General features: G+C 39.9%; 1 protein-coding gene across 6 annotated transcripts in view; it reads right to left on the bottom strand.

Moving 5' to 3' along the window:
• MGAT5 (alpha-1,6-mannosylglycoprotein 6-beta-N-acetylglucosaminyltransferase) overlaps positions 1-20,706 on the bottom strand; it is a 337,157-nt gene that overhangs the window by 106,804 nt on the left and 209,647 nt on the right. For all 6 annotated transcript variants that reach the window (XM_058694949.1, XM_058694940.1, XM_058694923.1 and 3 more), the window contains 5 exons: positions 17,318-17,389; positions 15,001-15,162; positions 11,464-11,633; positions 8,072-8,206; positions 2,344-2,477 (listed from right to left, as the gene is read on the bottom strand). In XM_058694949.1, the coding sequence (XP_058550932.1) occupies positions 2,344-2,477; positions 8,072-8,206; positions 11,464-11,633; positions 15,001-15,162; positions 17,318-17,389 (673 nt within the window). The remainder of the gene's footprint in view (positions 1-2,343; positions 2,478-8,071; positions 8,207-11,463; positions 11,634-15,000; positions 15,163-17,317; positions 17,390-20,706) is intronic.

Genomic DNA, 20,706 nt, shown 5'->3' on the forward strand with positions numbered 1-20,706 from the left:
AATAGCGCCACAATAAATGACCTACGCACACACCATTTTTAATTTTTGCTCACTTATCTCTGGGATAGACTCTTAGATATGACCTGCTCAGTCAAAGGAAAGATGTATTGGTAGTTTTGCTAAATTGTGACAACTACAGTCCCCCAGTTAGTACCATGCTCACTAGCAGGGCGGGAAAAGACGGACCCTCACCAATGGAATAGCTATGCTGCCAACTTTTGGATTCTGGACAACCTGATCCTTGGGACATGGTATCTTGGTGAAGTTAAAATATGCATTTCTCTTTATGATGAGTGAGGGTAATGTGTTTTCAAATGTTTGGAGCAATAAGCTTCTTTTTCCTCTAAACAAGTAATGGCCTTTGTCCATTTTCCAATTGCATCACACCACTTTTTCTTCAGTTTTTAGAAGCTCTTTATATATTAAAGAATACAACCCTCCAAGATAGAATTTGCTTATGTTTTTGCCCCACAGGTTCTTTTTACTTTTTTTTTCAAAGGTCATCAAATGTATCCGTTTTCCCCGATTCCTGCTGAATTCTGAGTCACTTAGGAAATTCATCCCCTTCCCAGGTAAATGGGAATTAATCTATGTTTTCATTTTAATTTTAAGCAGTGAATTCCTTTCAACTCAGTCAACCAACATTGCTGAAATCCTCCATTCACGGAGAATAAAACAGGTAGTTAGGACTCTGAATTTCAACATTGTAAAAGAGAACTTTATACTTTCTGGAACACTTCCTATTTCTATTTCCTGGATACGGGCAACACCATCTTGTGGAGGGCATACACATAGCATATCGTTCAGGCAAGTCTGGCCATTTTAGACACAACTAACATTTGATTTGATGAAAATCACTGGATCACATCTTATGTTATTTTGTACCACCTCATCCCAGCCCCTCAAAGTTACACAACAAAGTCAAACCAAAGGTTAACTCCAATCATGCCTTACTGTACTGGCCAGCCATCTGACACCCAACATGCCATATATTAGTATAGCCCCTAAACTGTGCTCCAGGACAGGCTGCAATAGCAGGATGATCTAACTCCAGGGACAATTATCATGTTCACCATGCATGTAACATGCTCTCACAAATCCTTCCGGGCTAAAGAAAATGCTTGGCCATGAGCTGATTTTTAAATCACCATCTCCCAATTGCCATAACCCTTCTTAACTCTTCGGTCTCACACCTCACATTGCAAGCATGAGTCCAATGTGTTCTTCGTGATGTTTAGTGAAACTGAGAAAAAGGTCATCTTCAGGTGACTGCAGACAAAGGGGAGGGGCAACCACACAGGGAAAAACTAGGCCACGGGTCCCTTGGGTCTTAGCAAAGCAAAGAGATTCACAGATCAGATGCTAACTCCAGGATGAAAATCTCTGGATTAAAATCATTCTGATAATTTTGGAAAATGTGAATTCTCCACTCTGAGCATCCAAATGAACTGATGTTTCACTCACGTGACCTTTCATTTCTAGAATAGGACTTCATCTCATCACCAAGGTATGCGGACTTCAACCATAAACTTATTTTTGGCATGATCACTATCAAATTTGGGATTTTCCTCCACAGTCCTCAGCTAATTAAAAATGTAATGAGGCTAGAGGTGATAAATTGATAGCAGCAGTAAAAAATGATAAAAGTGGGAAAGGAACAATACGGAAACAGAAAAACGCAGATACCTACTGCTGGGGTCAGTTAGGACATCATTTTTTAGGTGTCCATTTAACACCTCCTAAAATTATCACCGCTCTTGGCAACAATGACACCTTGTGAGCAAGAGAAAGTGAGATTTCATTGTGGGGCCTGTACTTAAGAAGCTGATTAAGTATGATACTGAGCTTAAAATAGTTTCACTTAAAAAAAAAAAAAAAAGCTGACTTTTTTTCTTTATAAGGTTTGATGCTTAAATAATTAAGACTTATTTTTTTGGAAAGTGTATCTACACGAAAGACCTCATTCCTCATCAGTAATTAAGGAGACCCTATGCAGCACCAAGTGGAATGAACTGTGTTTAGTGGCTGCCAGTCCAGAGTCCACACGAAGTACTTTCTCAAATGGTTTCCAGTGATACTTCATGTTGAACATTTTTTTCCTCTAGAAAATTTCTAAGGCTTTTCACAAAATGCTCACATGACCTTTCAATTCCAATTAAACAAACAAAACAAACAAACAAACAAAAAAAACCCAGTTACTCCCAAGGGAAAGACTCCACAGCACACATTCCTACAGCTAAGAGCCCTGGGAAATCATAACCCAAAATACATGGCCATCTAGTTTCTTTTCCCATTTGTCTTCGGTGGCATTCTGAAAAGCCGAGGTAAGGCATGAATACTCACGGAACATGGTATAAAACTGCTGTGGGTTCAGATTCCATTTGCCCCAGGGCGTCTTGTGGCCTTTAGACTGGGCATAGTTAGCATGGTTGAACTCTGGCTCCGTGCCAAATGAGTCCAGGACTCGGAGCATGCACCTAAAAGGAAAAAGCAATGTGGATAAAACTACAACCTTGACCCCGAAGTTTCGAAGTTAAAAGTTCTAACCCCTCCTGCAGGGACAGCCAAAAATGGACAAACACTTTTTAATTGTTTTTAATGTTTATTTATTTTTGAGAAAGAGAAATAGTGCCTGTGTGTGGGTGGGGGAGAGGCAGACAGAAAGAGAGGAGACAGGGTCTCAAGTAGGTTTCACAACGACAGCAGAGAGCCCAATGTGGGGCTGGAACTCACAAACCATGAGATCGTGACCTGAGCTGAAATTGGGCGCTTAACTGACTGAGCCCATGGGGTGGCCTAGTAAATACTTTTAATCAGAAACCCTACTGGGCAGGCAGTGAGAGACTCCAGAATACATATACCAAACATCGCCATGTGTGACTTCTGAGCCCAAACCATTACAAGCAGATCCCATCTGCTTACTTACTGTAAGATCTTTATGTCAAAAAAATTTTTAAAGCAGTATTTTGTGACATGAAAATTAGACGAAATTCAATTTTCAGTGTTCAAAAATGAAGTTTTCTTTGAACATAGCCATGCCTAATTGTTTACCTATGGTCTATGACTACTTTTACTCACTAACAGTTAACTTCAGTAGTTGCCACAGAGACCATGTGGCCAGCAAAGCCTAAAATATTTACTACATGACCCTTTACAGAAAGAGCCTACTGATCACTGCTTTAGAGTACTCAGAGAGTGACCAATCCCAATTCCAAGAAAGGAATTGATGCTGAAACAGAATTTACTGAATTTGCTTACATTCATTTCATTACTGATTCTCAAAACATTAATGTAAATTTAGCTTGTGCCTGGCCAATAAAAATAGTCTGTTTTCTGTGGTTATACATCTGCAAAACTTCTGGATGGCTATTAATGGACCAATAAACATAAAAGCAAATAAATTTTAAAACCCACATTTTAGAATCAGATAAGAACAAGTGAGTTCTAAGTATCAGATTCCGTTTATTTCTTCCTTTTCTCACTATTATGAAGGCATTCTCTCAACTTTTTTTTTCTTTTACATCACTGTGTGGTTCAGAAAAATAAAATGCAAACATCAGATTGGATTTTCCAGAAAAATCAAGAGTAGACTGCCACTTTAGTGTGAGAATTTTCTCATCAGAGATCACCACCATTTGTTTAGACAAGGAAGGGAGGAAAAGGAAGAGGGCAGAAGGAAATACAAGCCGACCATACAAAATGTTTCCTTATTTTTGATTCCTGTGTGGCTCTCAAGGAACATGCTACCATTACACTGACAATTTTCACAATATCACAAAGAACGCATCTTCAGCCTGGCAGCCAAGAAGTGGACAGAAATGGAAGCCCACAGTACAGGAAAAAGAAAGCTAGGGACCCAAGAACTGACCAGTGTGTGTTTTCCCCATTCTCTGAATAGCTCGGGAACTTCCTTTACTCTTAATAAAAGATTCCCATTCCTTAACTTATATATATTTTTAATATAAAAACTTTTATGTAAAAAACAAAAAAAAAAAAAGAAAGAAAAGAAAGGACACTTGGGTGGCTCAGTTGGTTAAGCATCCAACTATTGATTTCAGCTCCAATCATGATCTTATGGTTTATGAGATCAAGCCCTGCATTGGGCTCTGCACTGACAGCATGGAGCCTACTTGGGATTCTCTCTCTCCCCCTCCCACAAGCTCCATCACACATGCTCATTTTCTCTCTCTCTCTCTCAAAATAAACATTAAAAAATTTATATAAAAATCCCTTTTTAAAATTTAAACTTCTAACATTAATTAACCCTTTAACTTATTTTTTTAAATAAGATACAAAAGCCACTGGTTGAAACCAGTGCATTTTCTTCTGTGAAAGATGGCATCATTCAGAAAACAGCAGGGATGACAGTGCTTGCTCTGTAGAAGATCGTTGGAGAAGAGGACACAGAGGGACACACACTGACAGATGGAGCTGCTCAGCTCCTGTCGAAGGGCCAGGGCTGGGACTCAAAGATTACAGTGCTCTGTGCAGGCACAGTGGGGAGGAACAGGTCACCCTTATCATGAGAAACCTTTGTCTTGAAGGCTTTGGCTACTTCTACTCATTTGCAATCGACTCTAGCAGGGTATATTCCTCTCTAGCTTTGGCTTATTATTTTAACTTTGTGTTTTATTGGTTTTATTGTGAATTTGGATCATTAAGATGAACACTGATGAGTAAAGAGGACTGGTAGGAGCCTAATGCCTGCAAGCCCAGACTTAGACACAGTGCTATTGATGTTTGGCTTCTTCCCAGCAGAAAGCCATAGAATGAATGATTGAATGTCTGAGAAACTGGTAATTCTACATCCTTACACTTAGGCTTTGGTTTGGGAATCATCCATTTTTTTTTAGCTGACCTGGGTTTGTTTCATAAACCAGAGGCAGGGGAATGATCTCTGTGTACGGCAGAGAAGCTTTAACATTATAGTTTTCCTTCTTCGATCACATTCTACAGCTGTGTGTTTGGAACTGGGTTTGTGCTGTTAATATTTATGTAGTTCCTCTAATGCCTTTTGTGTGTTTGAAGCATCAGGAACAGCCCGATGACTTAAAAAGATATTTGCCTTGCTGCCCGAGGCAGCTGGCCTCCTTCTAACAGGAATCGCTGCAGTAATGCCAAATGACTCCTGGAACATTCTCTTAGCTGCAAGCCACACTACTATAAGATGGACGCTCACAACTTCCTTGGCAGGACCTACTTTCTACTTTGGAGTTTGATGTAAAATATGGTTTATCTTGGGGCGCCTGGCTGGCTCAGTCAGTTGAATGTTCAAGTCTTGATTTCAGCTTAGGTCATGATCCCAGGGTCATGGGATCGAGCCTCACTGAGCTCTTCACTGAGCGTGGAGCCTGCTTGGGATTCTTTCTTTCCCTCTACCCCTCTCCCCCACTCACATTCTCTCTCTAAAATAAAGCAAAAAAACCCCATGGTATATCTTGTACTATTTGTGTTTCACTTTCCTGTGTGTCCTCAATGTCAGCTAAAAACTCATATGAAGCAAAATAGTTATGAGTTTTGCAGTCCCTAGGTATACTAGTTGCATGTAGGCATTGCAAACAGGTTTAACTGAATTTCCTGGGTCCCCACATAAACTGGACAGAATTTACAAATATTTTTCTGAACGCCTGGGTGGCTCAGTCGGTTGAGCGTCCAACTTTGGCTCAGGTCATGATCTCACAGCTCGTGGGTTCGAGCCCCGCGTTGGGCTCTGTGCTGACAGCTCAGAGCCTGGAGCCTGCTTCGAATTGTGTCTCCCTCTCTCTCTGTCTGCCCCTAACCCACTCACATTCTGTCTCTCTCTCAAAAATAAATAAACATTAAAAAAATTAAAAATTAAAAAAAAAGTATTTTTCCAAGATCAACAGGACTCAAGGTTTGCTCCTAAATGAAAGATCAGAGTTAATGGATTTAAGGGAATTCATACCATCTACCATCCACAAAGATGAATTCAGACAGTCTTGAAAATATCTAATCTTCAAAAGGGAAAGAAATGGGCAAGTAACTTTCTAGAGGACCTGTTTGGTCTTTGGATGAAATCTTACCTTCATCACATAGCAAAGACCGCAGGGCCAAAGTCCTAACAGACCTCCTGCCAGCTAGTATCACTAATGTAGATAATTAATTAAAGAAAGGGAAGATAAATATTACACCCTTCCATAAAACCCTCTGAGATGGTCCCTTCTCATCCAACAAGTTTCAAATACCCATCAGTGGTAACCATTTTAATAATGAAACAGTCCTTTTTAATTGACCTAAACACTACCACTGAGGACACTTTTCCATCCCAACAGCCCTTCTTAATGGTGAGGATATGTGAGTCTAGAGATGCCCGTAAGGTCTTGTTCCTTTTGCACATCTACCAGATGCCTGCCATTTGCTAAATGCCAGAGAACAAGAGCTCTGCTTTTCTTTCTTTCTTTCTTTCTTTCTTTTTTTTTTTTAATACTGAAGCTAAAAAGGGGGAAAAATGATTATTTACTTACATGGCTTATTAACCAGAAAGAAAGATGGTTATTTCCACATAACTGAGAACAAATGTGATGAGAACATAACTGAGATGTATGAAGGTTTCAAGGAAAAAACCAAAAAGAACAGGAAAAAAGGGGTGCAGAAGGTAGAGTGTTATCCTGGCCCAAACCAAGATTCTGCTTTTGCTTTCTCATGAAACTATATCCAAAACAAAATGAAAAATACACAATCTCTTCTCAATGAATCCCTTTCCTCTGTCACTGCGTATTTCACCGCCCAGTGAGAAAAATTACAGCTACTGACAAGAAAATTCTACAGAAAATGGGTGTTTTCTCTACTGTGTTTTGGAGAAGATTCCTACTATTTTGACTTTTTATTTCTTTTGAATTTCTAAAGGACTTGCAATCTGACATAAGCTTAAAGTTAATAAATAATGTTAAACTAGAAACTAACCTGAAACAGACCTAGTTCAAGTCGTTATGGATTCAATTACTGGTTAAGTTAGAAGAACACATCAAAACAGCTCTTTACCCAAAAACAATAAAAAAGAAACACATGGAGGAATTTCTAAGTCATGCTAATTGAAAGATTTTCCAAATGTTTTCTTAAGAATTTGGTTTAAACTATAGATCAACATTCACTATCAGTCAAGTGGTACTAACATCATGCTTTTTAACCAAATTTAGGTACCACTGACACCATTAAATAAAATATGATGTTTATTTACGTTTATTGTAAACTTTGAGAGACCATAAATAAAAGTCAGTACCAGCTGTAGTAAGTGGAAGCTAACAAAAAAAGCTTGCTTCTTCAAAAATTATTATTAAATTCAAACTGGATACTTTGCCTAAGGCTGAAACTTACAGCTACACTCATTTTGTTAAAAATGCACGTAAGTGTTACAAGACATGCTGGAGGTATGGTAGCATCAAACTAAACCTTTTTTAGAAAGATTGGAAGAAAATGGAAAAATTGGTAAACTTCATTATGTAATTCACTGTTATTTAGTGCCATGCTTGTGCACGATGTAAAATCATTTCAAACAAAAAAACATGGCCCCACTCCCACACTGCAGAGAACAATGGGTTCTTCTCTGAAGTGATAAAGACATGCACTCAAGTCATGCTCAGCAGGGGTCTTGTCCTAAAAAGTGCAAGACCCCAGCATTCAGACAACGTATTCACAGCTTTCTCTTCCAAAAATGACAACTGATGAGGGAAAGGCGAAGAGAAATGAGTCATCCTCTCAAATCTGAGGAGCACAAGAAGTGACATTTTCCACGTTTTATCCGAATTGTTACTTAAACAAATGAGAATGGCGTAGGCGCACTGAGAGAGGTAAGCTGAGCATCAGGGAAGGTAAAGAGGAAGTTGGACCCTTTCTGTTCTCTCAAAGAAATCAGTGAAAAGAATGAATAGCCTTTGAAAGTATAAAGTCACTGTGGAGAATCTGAATTTCAATTAGGAATGAGAAACCCGCTCCACACTATCCAAAAGATAATATTTGATAAGCTTTTTCTGTCTGTAACCATGTTACCCTTGTTAAAAAAAATAAAAAATAAAATAGCTCTATAAACTTTAGGACAGCATGTAGCACTTACTGGTAGTGAACCCAGGATGGTCCAAGAGTTTTCTTGAATTGAGCAAGTCCCACAATATCAATATAAATGAGCTCAACGATTCTGTCTCCTACAGTTGGGCAGCCAGATCGGTTTCCTACAACCTTCTTCATTATTCTAGGAAAAGGGCACAAGAGAGGAAACATAAAAAAAATAATTTATTTCAAGCTAACTACACTTAGCAACATTAATACCCAAATATACCTCCCAAGAATTTTTTTGGGGAGGATGGCATAGCCTGTCCCAATCTGCTGCCTATCCAAATTCTACCCACTCATCAAGGCCTATCCAGAGTCCAGATTCTGACTCTGGCAAAAGCAAATGGTGAGGCGCGCGCGCGCGCGCGCACACACACACACACACACACACACACACACACACACACACTTTGAAACTAAGGAAGAGCTGGCTCTGAATCTGTCTCTACTATCTAAATCCACTAGCAGCTGTGAGATTTCAGACAAGTCACTAACTTCTCTGGGTCTTTCCTTCTCATCAAAAACAAACAAAAAACCCCAATCTACCACAAAACAGGATTTGTTACAGAAAAGACAGTAAGATAGCAACCTGTCAGAGATTCTTTGGGTGGTTACATGAGGCATTAAGTAGAAAGTGCCTAATGTATATCAGATATTCGTTGAGTTGTGACTCTCACTTTCCCCCACATAATCTGTTCTCATTACTCCAGACCATACTGACCTCCTAAATGTCCATTTCTAGCTGCTACAATATAAACTTCTATACTGTCTTATATTGTTTCCTATTTTTTTTTCTGTGTCAAATTTTCCTTCCAAGTAGACTGTATTACATACCTGGCACCATGGTTTATGGTTTTTCACTACCCTTTCTTCCATCCACCCATCTCCTCACCCATCCATAGAAACCCACCCTTGCATTGAGAGCACCCACGTACCTGATCGTATGCCAACTTCAGATGCGGGAGAAAAAAGTGCTAACCAAACTACACTGCCATTCACCCAAACATCAGCCATCACTGGTGCCTTTTATCCCTGCTCACACCGCATAACTGTCCTTCACCGAATTATGGCGATCCTACTTCAAAGGAGGGCTCTGCTCTGCAGCTCCACATTGACACTGCTTCAGGCACCCTTCGCCTGTCATCTGGCCTACTGACCTTACGAGGCTGTGTATTTCTTCCCGAGAATTTGAAAATACTTCTGTACACAGCCAGGTAGTGAATCCTCTCATCTTTGCAGACCACATGTTCTCTGCCTCAACTCGGCCCTCATAGAATAAAAGCAGTCTTAGGCAATACATAAACAAACCATCTGTGTGGCTGTGTTCCCATGGAAACTTAGTAACAAAAACAGGCAGAGGACTGCATTTGGCCCGCTGAGCCAGAGTTGGTAGACTCCTGGTCCACCTTGTCTCTTTAGGGGTTCCCAAACTTGTCTGCACATTGGCATTACCTGGAGACATCAAGATACTCATGCCTGTGTCCTATCCCCAAAGATTGTGATTTAATTAGTCTGGGACATAGTCTAGGCTCTGGGAGTCTATAAAGATCCCCAGGTGATTCTAATGTGCAAGCATATTCAGGAACCGCTGCTCTATGTTGTGCCCAAAATTCTCTTCTTAAATAAAACACATCTGGTCCCATCACCAATGCTTAAAGACCTCTATAGACTTCTTGACCAACAAATTAAGTCTCTGCCTGGTAGGCCCTTTTTAAGCCTTTTCTGATCTCCCTAGGAAGCACTTGTCCCTAGGGATCCCACATTCTCCATTTATTCACCCATTCATTCATTCATTCACCCCATCTCTCATTTGCTCAGTAAATAGTCACGAGCATCCAATGGGTGCCAGGCACTATTCTAGGTGCCACATACACCATAGTGAGCAATATTCAGTTTCTGCACTCCCTTAGCTTACATTCTAGCATTCATGCCTCAATTAGTACTAATCACAGTGCAATTAGTGTAATTATTATATAATATATTAGCTATGATTACCAAAAGATTGGCATTTCCTTGAACACATGCTGGTCATCTCCTTACATCTCAGAGCAAGAACTAGTCCACAGAGAGCACTAATGAACAACTACTGAATGTATGAATGCATCTACTTCATGGGTCATGTGTACAACATGTTTTAAAGTAAGCAGGAGGCAGCACGTGGAAGGGACAAGGGTGGTGTTTAAGGGTTCAGAAGATCTCAGGTTGATCTAGATCCAAAAGAAGCATTGTAGTACAGTGGTCAAGAACACAGTCATAGGATAAAACTCAAATCCTAGCTCTCTCACATGTTTTCCATGTGACCTTGAAAACCTCCGTTTCCTCATCTTTGAAATGCAGAAAGCAATGGCACTTATTTCCAAAAGTTTGTGCTAAGGGCTGAGTAATATAGAATACATGAAATGCTCAGTATCTGATGCACAGTAGGTTCTTGACAAATGTTGACTGTTACCAGTCATCATCAATATTCCAGTTGTCATAACTTGTTGACACTGCACTAACTAATGCCCTTATCATGGTTTTAGCATATAGAACTCATTTAAAATATGACACTGTATCATCTTGCTGATATTATTGCTTTCACCTCAACACTGCCATGTATTGTGTGGACTTTGGACCTAACACATGTGGCCTCTCCGGGCATCAGTATCCTAGACAATAAAGTAGACGCAGGGTGGGATATATTTTAACACCCTTCCAGCTCTAGAATGTTCTCTCAAGGCATTTCATCTGGAACATTTGACACTGCAACACAATCACTTGGCTGCTGGGTAGTAAGTCTCCATGGGCAGCTATCCAAAAGGAGTGAAGGGGGCTATAAGCATTCCTGCCTAGCCAGCTGTGTCAATCTAAAAAGAGATTAAGAGAGGGCTAAAGCCAGAAGTAGGTTTCAGTGAAACAGAAAAGCCAGGTAGAGTGAACACAGTTAGACTAGAAAGTTGGCTTTACTGAAAAAAAGGATGGAATCAGAGCTTTCAAGAAACTCATTCTACCCAAATTAAATTATAAAAAAGGAATCTGCTCTGTTTTAAGATTTAGAAAGCTTGAAGTTGAATAGGGAGTGGTATGAATTTCAGCAAGAGACAGGGAATTAGGAAAGTCAATAATGTTTTGTGGTGCACATGTTGGAAGCACCTGTAATAGCAAAGAATAAGCTCCTTAGTTTGAATTTTCTGGCATTCATTTATGAAGCCTCTGGAGCCTGCAGCTACAATGAAAACATACTATCTTTTTCACAGTGTATGTATTTAGCTCCTGAAAATAATCTTCTTATCTCCTGTTTAGTGAATTATCACTTTCATTTTCCTCCACAAGAAATTACACACTAATAGAGGGCTTTAAGAGTTTACAATTTCTTTTTTGTATTCTGATTTTAAAATTGAAAAGTAATCTCCTTACTCCTTGAGCTCAGCCAGTGAAGCTGAAATCCTAATGTCATGGCCCAGTAAGTACAGAGATGTAATTAAATCACTCCACTGAACTAATTCACCAAGAGGGCCACCACTGAAAGCTGTCTCTGCTATCTTAAATCCAGATTCCTTAGTCAGGAGTCCCAGGTGAACAAGGACCTGAAAAAAACAAAACAAAGGAGAAGCATATATTGATTCCTACTGAACCGAGTACAAACTCCATAGTAACACACCAAAAGCAATCAACCAATTCTAAAGTATTGTTTACGTTCTAATGAAATAATGTGCCGTAACATTTTTCTAGAAAGTACCCCCAAAATGGAAGGAAATAAAGTCACTACTGCCCTTTCTATGGGTATGAATAGGAGATATGGACAATCTGTTTTGAAAAATAAGGATATATTTGGAGAATCAGAATTAATGGAGAGTAAGCCAGAGCGATAAAATATCGTTTTAACAATATTGGGTTTTTTTTTCCCCCCACAGTTGGGATATTTCTAAGGTTTTAACATAAAAAATTTCAAACATATCCCAAATCAGACATGACAATGTAGTCAATTCCAACATACTCATCACATAAATTTCACAGTTATTAACTTATGGCAAATCTTATTTAATGTATACCCTTCATTTTCTCCCAACCACTATAGCTTATGGTGAAGGAAATCCTAAAGAAGATACCCTTTCATCTGCAAATATTTCAGTTTGTATCTCTAGAAGGAAAAAATCTTCAGTTAAAAATATAACGGTAACATCACTATCACCCCTAAAAAATTATTAATTCCTTGATATCATTCATTTTCCGGCTAATGTTTATACTTCCTCAACTGTTCCTTTTTTTTTTTTTTTTTTTTTCCTCCCAAGGGCAGTTTTTAGAGTCAGAAGTCAAATAAAGTACATAAACTGTTAATTGTCTCATTTACGTCTTAGGCTTCTTTAACCCCATCCTTTGGCGGTGGGGAGAGTTGTCATTTATTTGTCCAAGGGACTGGGTAGTATTTCCAGTAGAGTCTTTGGATTTTGCTGATTATACACCAGACTCTTCCATCCCTTGTATTTATAGTAAATTAATAATTAGATCTGCAGGCCTGATCAAACTCACATTGGATGCTTCTGGCAATACTACTGCATCGGTAGTGCTGTGTACTTCCGCCAGTGGGGACATCGCGTGTCTCTGGTAATGTTAGCAGCTACTGATAATCACTAACTAGATGCATTAATCCACAGGGGTCGCAAAATGGTCATATTCTATCACTCCTTCTGTACTTACTAGCTAAAACATCTCCCCTCCATCAACTATTTGGTTCTGTTGAAGTACAGTTTATATAGAAAAAGCCTGGTAAATACTTGACTCTTGCCCTTCATTTACCGGTTTTCAAATTACAATTTGCTCTTTAGCATACTCTAAAGACCATCAGTGAAATTTTTTAAAGGTGTCATTATCAAATCATGGATAGAAGTATATTTGATGTGTTTCAAATAAACCGTAGTTATAATCCTTATGGATTATCACATTGTCCCTTCTTGCCAATGGGAGGCTGTTCAAGTTGACTTCTAAGTTCTTCTGACATAGTTCTAGTAGGCTTGGAGAGTTACTTTGCTCTCTGGTATGACAGGTGTCCCAAGCTCATCATGTACAACTTCTATCTCAGACCTTCACCAACAATTTTTCCAAGAACCTCTTATACCATCCAGTGGAGATGATATCTAAAGTTCAAGGTCTGGAGCCTAGGGGACTCTGGTTGATCAGTGTCCATAGCCTTTTTCAATGGACATAGCTTGAAATTTATTTCTCCTCCAGCATAAAACAAATCATAAATTCATTCTGGTACCTCCCCTTCAAACTCAGGACTACAGGATCTTTACATAACATTACCTTACATATGTTATTTCCTCTCTCCCACACTGAAAATCCCACTTCTCAAGGATACTAACATAAGTATTTTGCTTTATTCTAATATGCTCAAAGGATTCACAATGAGAATATCTACACCATCACCAATTACACAATTAGTAAAACTCTTAAAATATTTTGCAGTTTTTTGGTCCTTTGTGATACTCCTTCAGAAATGCTGACTAACTGTGTTCTAGTCACTAAGAACAGCCCTTCTCCGTGTGTTTACTGCAAAAATGAGTATGTAGTCAGTTCATGTTTTCTTTTCCTAGTAATTTTTAGGTACGGTTTTCTTGTAGTGAAATTTTGTTTTACACCATGTAAAATGCTTCTAGCACCAAATCTACAAAGTAAGATGTGTTTAGATAAGTCTAGTTTCTATGCCTCCATGCTAGTCCCTCTTTCCCCATATTTGACCCTTTTTATTGTGGTACAACATATGCTCACACAAAATTTAACGTTTTAATAATTTTTAAGTGCATAGGTGAGTGGCATTAAATACATCTACAATATTGTGTAACCAACACTATTATCCATCTCCTTTATTTTTAATTTCATGGTTTATCCTTCTATTTTTAACAATATGAGGAAGCATAAATGTAATATTATATATAGGTCATGTGTGCGTATGTACAAAACTTTACGTATACTTGTAGGTATACAGATATATACAATTCTGCTTTTAAAAATAATGTTCACATTTCTCCACCTAATATTTATTCCTCCAACAATATATCCTAGAGATTATTGCATAGGATTATATAAAAATACTCTATTTCTCACAGCTCACCTGGAATTTGGACCTCATACTCTTCTACAGAGGACTATTTGGTACCTGAACATTTGGAACGGCTGTCTCATAAACTCAAGGAATCTAAATGGAATCAATAAAGTATGACTTGGGGTTCCGCAAGTTCATCTGTATTTCCTTTTCTTGAGGATATCAAATTAGTCAAATTAGGAATACCAAAGTCATTTTTAATTAATTTTTATATGCGGATACTAAAGACTGTTTAATTTGCTCTGCTGTTTGTCATCTGAACAGTTAATCTAAAGCCAAGGCCACTGAACCTATAACTAACAGGGTATAAAATCCTTCACGCTCAGGGTTATTCCAGAGGTTTTCGAATAAAGTCCTCGTGAACTTCAAACAAACTGCCTCTAGTTTAATTGACAGCATCTCTCTCTCTCAGGAACATAAGCCCAAGTACCAACCCAACGTAGCAGCAGTGGAACTCACCAATTGCCCAAACCCCAGAACTGACAAATACCCCAAACAGGAGACTGCTGTTATAATGGAACAGCCCGCTCTCTAAGGCTGTACCTGGGTAGAGCCAAGAGGGTTAAGTCTCCTGATGCCACAGGAGGAGACAGGATGGTTCAGAGGGAAATCTTACAGGCCGAGATTCCTGCTTGGCTTCACCCAAGAAACATGTGTGCCGGTCCCTGGTAAGCAGGATTATTTTAACTGGGGATAGGAAAGCCCAAAAATGGCTGTACAAGACACTGAGCAGATTCACCCTGAGGGAATATCACTGGAGACATGACATTCCTCTTAGTCTTGTTTCCAAGCAAAATCCGATTTTAAAAGAAAACTGGCATCTAACTGAACTGAATTAATCAGAAGCTCACTTTCTTCCGCTTTCTCTTTTCAAGATTCTGCTTTTCTGCCAGGGACTTGATTGCTTGGATCCATGCATCAGCCATTCGCCGGATCCGGAGTCTCATCCACCGGAATTCTTCATGCTTTTTCATTATGCTGTAGAGAATATTAAAATCTGTACGGATTTCCGCCTAGAAACAAAAATTTAATAAAAAATGAACAGAAGATAAAAAGTCAGAAAGCCTAATAGTTGTCATGATGTGACATTTGAAAACTTGAAAGAGATAGTCAATTAAATATAGGGCTTCAAAAGTGAGGCTTGTCTGCTGCACAGCCTTACTTTAAGGCTCCAGGATTACAAATTAAAGGCCCCTGACTGCTGATATGCTGTAAGGGACATCATTAAAAAATTAGAAATTGAGAAAGGCAGCACAGTCATTGCAAAGCCCTGAGTTATATTACAATGCCTTTTTATTTTATTTTTTTTTACAAATGGTATGCTTGATGTACCTTGAAATTCTCCACACCCAAATTTATCACCCCTTGGATCTACTGAGAGGCAGCAGACTCCAGGAAAAAGTAAAATCAATTCATAACAGGCTTGTTGGCATTATGGGGGTGCCAAAAAGCCTTCCTGTGTCCATAAAGTTAAGCAGGGGACAAATGCTCATCTTACAGTTTTGTCCCAGTCCCAAACAAACAAAAGTTCATTATTTTCTAAGGACTTTAAAAGCCAGGAATACCATTTTCCTACCACAGCTAAATAAAATTTAAAATTCAGGGGGCACCTGGGTGGCTCAGTCGGTTAAGTATCCGACTTCGGCTCAAGTCATGATCTCACGGTCCGTGAGTTCGAGCCCCGCGTCAGGCTCTGTGCTGACAGCTCAGAGTCTGGAGCCTGCTTCGGATTCTGTGTCTCCCTCTCTCTCTGCCCCTCCCCGACTCATACTCTGTCTTTCTCTCTCTCTCAAAAATAAATAAACATTTAAAAAAATTTAAAAATAAAAACATAAAATTTAAAATTCAGGACAGAATAATTTAAAAGCCAGGAAGAACATTTTTCTAATGTAGTTGGATACAACCAGTGACTGAAATAACAGAAAAACAGTAACACTTGTATTTATTTCATCTAACATGTAGAACATGCTAACTCCCTCTCTCAGGAGTCATCACACTTCATTCTCAAAACTCACCTGATCCCTCCTTGACCCAGCCATCTCCCAAGATTCTCATGGTCTACAGCATGGGTCAGCAAACTGTGGCTTGGGGGCCAGATCCTCATCCTCCTTGCTGCCTATTTTGGTAACCTAAAGTTCCACTGGAACATGGCCATGCCTGCTCATTTATATCCTGTCTATGCTGCCCTCTGCACTCAAGGTCAGAATTAAGCCATTCCAACAGAGACCTTACAGCCTGATAAGATGAACATATTTACCATCTGGTCTTTTAAAAAAAAAAAAAATTTTTTTTAACGTTTATTTATTTTTGAGACAGGGAGAGACAGAGCATGAACAGGGGAGGGTCAGAGAGAGGGAGACACAGAATCCGAAGCAGGCTCCAGGCTCTGAGCTGTCAGCACAGAGCCCGACGCAGGGCTAGAACTCACAGACCGCGAGATCATGACCTGAGCCAAAGTCGGCCACTTAAGCGACTGAGCCACCCAGGCGCCCCTACCATCTGGTCTTTTACAGAAAAACTCCGCTGATCCCTGGTTTAAAGAATAAAGACTTAAGCTTTTGGGGTGGCACAGAAAACCTTTCACAGTCACTCGTGATCTTCTCAATCTCATCTTCCCCCAAACCATCTTCATCCAAACCCCTATGGCCTCGTCCACTGAACCATGCTCTACTCCCTGAAAACCAACCCTTGCACGTGCACCTTTCTGCTGCACATCAGATACACCTTCCTCTCCCTGATCTACTATGAACTCACTCATCATTTGGAATTTAGCTCTAAAGACACTGTCTCTTTTTGGACCCGTCCTAAGCCCTGAAGGCTAAAATCATCACTTCCACATTCATTTCCACTGGACTGTCATTCGGCATTCGCACAGGTGCGGACATTGTTTTCAACCATCACCTTCATTAGGTCACACAGCGCCCCCACATCTGGCACCAGGTCTTATTCCTATGGGTAGCATATCACTCAGGAACCCTCAGAGAATTGCTCAATAAACAGACACTACGGCTTAACTGATTTGACCATCCAAATTTGCACAGGCCTGCGGATACAAGTTCTTCAGGTTACCATTATTTCAGGTTACAGTTGGCATTTCTAGAAGACTTCACACGTATTACTTAGCATCAGAACCACATTGTAAGCCTAGTTCCCAACAACCCAACTCACCAATGAATTATGATCAGCTTCTTCATAGGGATTTTTTGCTCTCCAAGGTAAATGAGGACACCAGTTTTCAACCTGAAAAATACATTGGAGACATTAAGTATGCTGGTTCACCTGGAAATTAATTCATGTATGAACAAAGCACCACACAACCTTCCTGGCACATGGAGCACTACATTTAAGTGGTTATTACTACTATCAGTAATATTCATGATTTCAGCTAGTAGTACAGAGACAGGTGCCCCCTCAGATGAAACAATAATAGCAAAGGTCTTGTGGAGCCCACAGTCCACACTTTACATCTGTCCTTCAAAGTACTTCACAGCGACTGATTCCTTCACCGGGTAAGCCTCACGTGTCTCCACCAGAAGGAGAGGGGGTCTTACAGCAGAAAGGGACAAGACTGAGATTGCAGGGGAATGAGAATGGAAGGCAGGAATGATTCATTATCTGCTGTGGCATGTCTGGAAAGGAAACAGCAGGGCATTTTAGGCACGGAGCTCAATCTTTTATCTCAGAATTAGGAAAGCAGCTGATCGTTTAAGGCTAATTGATCAAGGCTTTCCCTCATTTTATGGCTGTTCACTGCACACTATCTCATCTCAAGGAAGAAGATGGTAAAAACTATTGGAGAAAGAGATCAAAGGAAAAAGGATAAAAAAAAAAAAACCCTCAGTAATCTTGTGAGAGCCATTCTAGAAGATGGACTGCTCTGTCAAATGCACAAAAGTTGAGAGAGTTGGGGGAAAGAGGAAAAGGTTTTACAGAAATTACTTCAAAAAGGTTATGGAAGAAAAGTAGGCAAAAATCACCATTTCTGATAAAAGAAAAAAGAGAACTGCACTGACTAATCTTGCTGGCCATACAATTCCAAGGTGGCACGTTACCCACGTACAAATATGCAGTGAGATTATTAAAAGATGGCTAAGAAAGAGCCATGTAAAGTATTTTTTTCTACAATTTTTCTCTGGTGAGATGGACTTGTAGGAACAGAGCAAGTGGACAGGGGGCACTCGGAGGGCCAGCGAGCAGGCAGGTACACGTACGGCCACTGCCTTGGAGATCAGTGACACAGGCTCGGTCGGGATGGTCTGCCCTCCAGCCCTGGGTGTGTTTTCAAATAAACACAGCAGTTTCCCTAATCTAGAAATTGCTCTTAATGCAAGGTGATTTTTACTATGACCAAAATAACTGGGTGATTTGCATAAAGCCATCTGCTGTTGCAAATGAAGTGAAAGCAGTAAGTGGAGGGGAACAAAGCTTGGGGGAGGGTGGAATCCCTGGATAGGAAAAGAGCAATATTCTCTTTTTTTTCTTGTGGCATAAAATTAGACTCTACCATATTTGTGAATGACTTCAGAGACTCAAAAGGACTCCCCAGGAGGAAAGCTGAAATGGGCTTCTACTCATAAAATACGAAAATACTAGCTTGCCTTGGATGCCCGTGTCTAATTACGGAGACCTTACAGCAATATCACCAGGAGAAGCAATATCTGGAGCTCCACAAATGTGAAAAATGAGGCAAAATCAGCCGAAAAGCAGCCTGCAAGCAGATGAAGCCTCAGCTGGTCCCAGCAGCAGTGCAAACATCTGTACCTTGTATTCTTAGAGCAGAATGAATTATTTAATTCAAATTAAATTTTTGTAAATGCACTCAATAAAACATTGCTAGAAGCATATTTGCAACGTGAAGGCTTCGAATGGACCGCAGCTAGCATTTTCCACTGTGAGAGCTTCATCCTCATATAAGAAGGATGACGAGCAACCAGAGCACAGATCTGAAGTCAGCCTCACACTAAGTCAGTCACAAAATGTTCACGGCAACACGTCAGGATAAAAAATTTCCCCACAAATAGCATAATAGGGAAAGATGAAACAAGACGATGAATAAAGAAAGTCAACCGAAAGGAGAGGGATTAGCAAGACGAGATACTGATAAAGGAGAACACATTCCCTCCTCACTCTTCCGTCCTAAAAAGAACCTTCCAAAACTCCCTCTGATGAAAATACTGTCCAAGGTGATCTTCTGAAATATGACTTCACTACAGAATATTCAAAACTTTAATTCCTCTTTGAAACTGATCATCCATCTCACTTCTTGTTACTCTAAATCACTGGGTAATATTTTGCAAGGCTTCAAGGGCATCCCTGAAAGTGCAGAATATGGAGTCAGTGTATTGTAGCTTTTAGCAAGGAATCTTTCTGCTACATGTTCACTCGTAATGGAGGACAAACCAATCATGAACATCCTGACACCTAATGAAGATAGTGGGGTTTTAAGGTTGCTGTTTTTGTACACAGTGATAGGGTGACTGGCCAACAAAATAATTAAATTATACATAAACCTATTTCTCCATGGGGAGAAAAAAACACTTTTTTTCCCCCCTGAAACCTCAGAGGATTACCAAGATTGGAAGCAAGCCAGTACTGGCAATAACTCTAAGTACTGAAACAAACAGCCTTCAAATGAGCAACATTTTCCTAAATAAGAGTGTCATTAATAACACTCAGGGAAAATCTTGCTCAAGGCTAATAACTCAACCTCCTAATCCCTAATTTTGTTTTCTGCCTGATTTACCTGGGGCCGTTTAAGGAGTCTAACCCCCTAGCAGGGCATCCTACCAAGAAAGCTGGACCCCAGCATGAGCCCACCGCTTTCCTGCTGTGGATGATTTCTAGTCCATTCTTACCAACTCTTCTGTTCTCAGAACCCTCAGGGCCTGCATCGGCCTGCTCCCTTTTCCCACCCATTCCTTTGGCCATACCTTTCTAACTGTGACCCTGGGGGCCCTCCCTGGGACAGGATTTTGTATTTGCCCTGGGAGCAGGAACGCAGGATGTGGCACTGTTCACTCCCACCCCTGCCTGGCTCCTGGGCACTGGGGAGCTCTTCCTCACGCCCACTTCCAAGGATAGTCCGCAAGTCACCACAGCACGTCTAAGAACTGAAAACCACCTGAGTTCATGGCAGTAGGCACACAAAAATCAATAGAGGAGCCAAACCATTACTCAAATAACCTTCAATTTGAAGGCAAACTCCTTTCACAGAACCAATCTTTTTAACACACTATCTTCAGGCCACAAAATGAAGAGGAAGGAAAAACAGAAAAAGACCAACCACGCTAGAAATTTGGAATGTTAAAATGTATTCCACAGAGAGGGACCTATAAATCACCTTTCTGGAATGAGGAGATACAAAATTAACTGATTTGATTTTTGACATGCCCCCTCCCAATGATGTAAAATTCTTTGACCTGAGAAGGTTTTGCAGCTTAATCATACACAATGTGAATAAAAACAAAGGCCCTCAACGGCTCAAGTAGGTCACGCTTACTTTCAAGGTCTGTAGTAGAATGGACAATTCATTATACTTAAGAAAAAAGAAATTGCTG

Source organism: Neofelis nebulosa, chromosome 2 (genome assembly GCF_028018385.1).
Source record: "Neofelis nebulosa isolate mNeoNeb1 chromosome 2, mNeoNeb1.pri, whole genome shotgun sequence".
Classification (NCBI taxonomy): domain Eukaryota; kingdom Metazoa; phylum Chordata; class Mammalia; order Carnivora; family Felidae; genus Neofelis; species Neofelis nebulosa.